Consider the following 5,820-nt stretch of genomic DNA (forward strand, 5'->3'; position numbering starts at 1 on the left):
ATTTGTTATTCCTTTTCCCTCTGCACCTACTTCACACACACAACATCTCATGGTTGTGGAATTGATATTTCACAAATATTAAATATGATGATATTCAGATGCTGCATTAGGAGTAACCGTTGTAGGAATTTTATGTCGGCATGCATCATCTTTGTGACATGGCTGTTTTTTGTTGCATCAATTTATGTGGGTATTTGTTGCTTTGATATATTATAACTATTAAATGGATGGAATCCCTCTTTCTTTCTTACTTAGATTTCCTAAGCTCTTTCTCATTTTACAACTCTTCTCTGGGTTTCAATTGTTTTTTAAGGACCATATCACATGTTTTTCTTTTCTTTTTATAAAAAAATATATTTTCTCTTTATCCATGTATTTTTTTCGGTTGATTTGATCATTATAATCAACTATATTATTTGAATAAAGTTGAGTGTGGCTCTCAATTTTTCGAAAGAAAATCAGTATTTCGCTAGAAAATTAACATTAATAAATTTGTAAATGACTCGTATTATAGTACTAGATATATAAATATAGAAATTTAAATGCTAAATGTATACATAAATATAAATAAAGGGTTGTATGTGTACATATATTCTTCTTTTATATATTAATATTTTTTTCTATTTTTTATTTTTGAAACTTTACATACATGTTGTGGATTATTGATTCGTATTTAGCTATATTTTTAATGTTTAAATTTTTATGATCACATATAACATTTTAATAATTAAATTGCATCAAAATATTATTAATATTAATTTATATAATAAAATATATCTTTTTATGTAAATATTAAATTTATGAATACTTAAAAATTATAGGTGTGTGTGTATACATTTATGTCATATTTTAATAAAAGGTTGCATAAAAATGTAATTACTTAAAGTTTTTATTCTTAATTTTCTTGAGATCGAAATTCTTTTGTATAGATTTGAAGTAGAATATTGACAATAATTTCTAAACCATGTTATAAAATAAATTCACAAAAATTGGTTTGTTCCTTATTTTCAACATTAAACAAATTAATTCTTGAATTTTAAGCTCTATTTGGGACAGTTTCAACTATTTGACGAAACTGTTGAGCAATAGTTGTAGAAACAGTTGTGCAACAGTCACATAAGAAGTATGAAACTTAATATTTTTTATTTTTATTTTGAAAGCTTTACAAACATGTTATAAATTTTTTATTAGTATTTATTTATATTTCTAATATTTAAATTTATACGATCTCATACAATATTTTAATAGTTAAATTATAACAAAATATTATTAATATTAATTTATTTAAAAAAATGTATCTTTTTATGCATATTTATATACATAAATATTAAATTTATCAATGCTTAAAAATTACATGTGTTTGTGCGCGCATTTATGTTTTATTTTAATAAAATGAGTGCATAAAAATGTAACTACTCGAAAGTTTTTTCAAGGTGGAGATTCATTCATATAGGTTCAAAGTAGAATATGACAATATCTTCTAGAACATGTTATGAAATAAATCAATTGGAACTCACGATTTAAGATTATTATTTTGTTCCTTATTTTCAACATTAGTATCTTTGGAGCAATTATATATGTTTGAAGTTGTTGTGCATCAAATTCAAAAGAAGCTGCTGCGGGGAAGCAATTATCAGTAAAACAGTGCATGTATTTTATTAGTTCAGTTGCACGTCAACTATACAACAACTGATTTTGAAATAAAGATCATATTGTACTTCTAGAGTTTCTTTAGCACTTTCATAACTTCCAGAATGGATGGTGGTGGTGCAAGTGATGTACAAGGCATGGAGGAAATACTAGTGCATGCAGTAACTAATTACAAAATTTGATGTCGTAAGAAGAGAACACTATATTTTCTTTTTCTTTCACTTGCAGGCCGCAAAGATAGCCATAGTTTTGAATGATTGGATCCAACTTATTTTTTATTTTGATTATTGTGTTACTGCTAAGCGAGAAGTCACTCATAGATGTAATATTTGAACTTGTGATTTTTTTAGAATTCTGAATGTATTTTCTATTTTCATGTACGAGTTAATAAGCTTGGAATGATCATCTTTCAAACAACACAACAATACAAAGAAAAAAAATGTATCTTTTTTCATAAACAACTGCTGCTCAACTGAACTAAATAAACAAACACACAATTTCCCTGCAGCAGCTATCCGGCCTGCACAACTTCTACACGACCGCTTGTTCAAATAGCTGTAACCGAGTCTCAAAATATCTGAGTTACGAGTGCCTAATTAATGGTTCCTCTAAGTCAGCAGTGCCTAATAAATCACATAATTGATTTAAATTGAAGCTATAAAATAAAAGTATAAATATACGTGCCTTTTAAGTTTGGAATTTGGACATTGAAAAAAAGTTAATGAAATCATTTACATTAATTCTGAAAATAAAATAATAAACTCTACATATATTTTTATGAAATGAAAAGACTCATAAAAACTTTATAAAAATAAAAAAATTTTCTCAATCTATATGGAGTGAAGACAATGCAGCATTGATCATTTTAAGTGAGGCTTGTTGGTCCTCCCATTGGTTGATCGGAATGATAGTGAATCAATCCACATAAATTTCAAGATTTAATATGAGCATCACCCGCTCCCACTAATGGAAATACTAATGAGAGTTTTAAGCCTTAAAATATTAATAATCCTATAGATTAAAATATGATCAACAAACCATATCGACATATGTATATGATTGAAAGTTTGATTAATTTAGATAATCACATTTAGTCACAGTCTGATAACAACCGATGAAAATTTTAGTTGCATGCTAGAAAATTCACGAAGGAAGAGTATAATATAACATCGTCGAGCCCTATTAAAATTTTAGTTGCATACACGAAAATTCAATAACGTACACACAAATAAAAAAAAAGTCATGGAATGAGACACCAGGATTTTCTTACATGAAAAAATCCCAGGAAGAGAAAAAGTAACATGGTCGAGCCCTATTAAACTAATTAACTGTCTAATTAGAAATACAGACGTTCACTCTTCTTGTGAATTGGGGAATATGTGATTGCCAAAACTGACAATCACAATTTTATAACTATAATGTGGTTACAACAACTATGAATCAGGCTACAATAACTGTAGTGAGTTGCTATAATAGTTGTAGTTTGTTGTAGCAATTACTTATGGTGGTCAACGATGACCTTTGATGGCGGACGACAACTGTTAAGACTTTAAGAGTTAAGTTTAATAGTCAGTTCAACATCTTCTATTTTCCTTTTTCCTCTCTTTAAGTAAAGAATGAGAGTCTATTTATAGTTTTTTAGAGATGAATTTTGGTAAATTTAACCAATTTTCTTAGTCATATTTAATTTTTTTAAAATTTGAATACCTTGATAACATCAAAATTGAATAATATTGTGTTTATTAGATTCTCATTATAAAGATGCTCAATTTGACTATAAACATGCTAAATTTAGAGATCATTTGACTGTCTAATTAATGCACCAAATTAGCTTTTGACTATATTTTAAGAGTTCGATCTAGACGTATTTGAACTCGGATTAGATCTCTTTTAGTAATGGCATTCGGTTTTTTTTTTTTCCTGAAATACTAAATTTGCTTATAATTTGTTGAAATTGGGGCTCAAATGATCTTAAATTTGAATTTATAATGTTTTTTACTGGAAATACATTGAGATTCATGTTTGCTGATAAAAATCTATCGATACACATCAATGTGTTATATATATATATATATATATAATGTAAATACATTGAAATTGAGGGGTATGTCTGTAAATATTCATATAATTTGTAAACATATAGTCTTATGAGTAACACATCAATCCTAGCTGATTGCAAATCAAGCAATTAGATATATCCAATCCTACCTTAATCCATGCAAATGCCACGCACAACTTAACCAATCTAACAAGCAACAAATCCCAATCCGATAACCTACTAAAATCCTCAACGCTGCAGTCAAAACTCAAAACAAATCCAGTTCAGCCAACTACTTCAAACCTAGCAAACTAACAAGCTCTGAAAAACAACAAAATCCAACTTATAATTTCTCGTTTCGTTAAAAGAAAGATTTTTTTCCTACTTCAGCTGCATATAAAAGGATCGGAGACAGATCTGAAACCCAAGCCCTACGAATGAAGGCATGGCCGAGGAAGAAGAAGATCAGCAGAAGGAGAATAGAGAGGAGTTCTTCGAAATAGAGTTTCAGGTGCTCAGCAGTATCCCTTCGCTTGTGTACTACGAGCACCGGCTGACGAGTAAAGAAGCTCTTCTCGCCAACTGCCTTATCCCCATCACTACGCTTTGCAGAGCCATTCCGGTAGAGAAGGTTCGTGCGAGAGTTGCGAGAAAATTGAACAGGCATGAAGATTGTGATCGTTCTATAGGATAGTGTGGTTAGAAAATTTGTGATTTATTTAGTATTTTAAGCTTGTAATTTGGTTAATCCATGCCGAGAAATTTGTAGTACAAATATGTATTGTTTGCCGTTGGCAAAAGAAGTGTTATTTTGACCCTCAATTAATGAACTAAGGTAAAATGACACTTTTGTAATGTGGTACCGCTCACCTACCGCTCACTTACCTCCCACCTACCACTCTCTTGCTTCTATAAATAGAGAGGGTATGAGGCTTAGGAGAGCAAGGGAAGAGACATTAAGCTACCACGAAGGAGTAGAAAGGGAAGAGATCTTAGCTAGAGAGCTAGAGAAAGAGCTAGAGAAGAGGAGAGCATCTTGAGACCTTGTATCAAGGTGTCGCTTGAGAGGAAGGTCATAGAAGGAAGATGAGGGCTCATCTCTATGTATAAGCTATGTATTCTTCATTTCTTTGGCGTTAGTGAAATATTTGATTGATTCCCTCCCGTGGACGTAGATCCAGTTAGATCGAACCACGTAAACAATTTGTGTTTGTTTGTGTTCTTTGCGTTTCATTTCTATGCCAGGAAGTACATATCTCACAAAAATTGGCGCCGTCTGTGGGAAGATCCATACTTCTTGGCTAGAGGTGTCCGCGTAAAGGTGTTCGCGGCCAGCGACGAAGAAGAGGAGTTTGACATTCACGAACAAAGGAGCAAGCAGATTGCGTCGCAGGCAGCAGAATCGCGACATATTCGGTGAGCAGTGGAAGCTTTGATCGACTGGATTTGCACCGCAGGTTGTGCAGTTCAGCGAGACGGAGGAGGAACAGTCCGTGAGTGAGGGCCGAAAATTTGCGACAGGGCTGCCAGCAGAGGATCCAGCAGAGGATTTCGGAGCAGGAAGCAGGAGTTCGGTCTTGTGAGCAGCTCGGCCAGAGGGAAGAAGGGGATATCGCACAGAGAAGGGTTTGGGGAGTTCCCTGTACAGGGAGTTCGCGAAGCAGGAGGACCTGAGCAGTTTGGCGAGGCGTGGCGGCTCTGGAGAGGCAGTTATTCTCGTGTAAGAGGCAGAGGAGGAATTCCTGATTTGTTCCACTGGACGCAGCGGAGTGCCTGCGAGAAGGAGGCGCGAGCACAGAACATGAAGTTTTCTCCAGTGAACAGGTGTGATCTCTGTCAGAAGGGATCAGAGCTCTCGGTTGACGAAGGCAGTGGAGTTCACGGGGAGAAGGTAAGAAATTTGGTGAGAATTTCTTGGATAACTAGGCGTTAAAAGTTCTTGGAAGGGCAGCAGGTAGAATTCATTGGAAGAAATCCTAGCCACGACAATGAGTTCCGTCAAATTCGACATTGAGAAATTCAATGGGAAGAATGACTTCGGCCTATGGAGAGTAAAGATGAGAGCTTTATTGGTTCAACAAGGTGTTGCAGAAGCCTTGTAAGAGTCGGCGGGCTTGCCCGCCGGGCAGACC

General features: G+C 33.5%; 1 protein-coding gene across 1 annotated transcript in view; it reads left to right on the top strand.

Moving 5' to 3' along the window:
* The first annotated feature begins 4,133 nt into the window (after positions 1-4,133).
* The window catches only part of LOC110025306, a 2,622-nt gene continuing 935 nt past the window's right edge, over positions 4,134-5,820 (top strand). Inside the window, exons 1-2 of the mRNA XM_020725722.1 lie at positions 4,134-4,351; positions 5,210-5,579. Coding sequence (XP_020581381.1) covers positions 4,134-4,351; positions 5,210-5,579 — 588 coding nt within the window. The remainder of the gene's footprint in view (positions 4,352-5,209; positions 5,580-5,820) is intronic.

Source organism: Phalaenopsis equestris, unplaced genomic scaffold, assembly GCF_001263595.1.
Source record: "Phalaenopsis equestris unplaced genomic scaffold, ASM126359v1 Scaffold000297, whole genome shotgun sequence".
Lineage (NCBI taxonomy): Eukaryota > Viridiplantae > Streptophyta > Magnoliopsida > Asparagales > Orchidaceae > Phalaenopsis > Phalaenopsis equestris.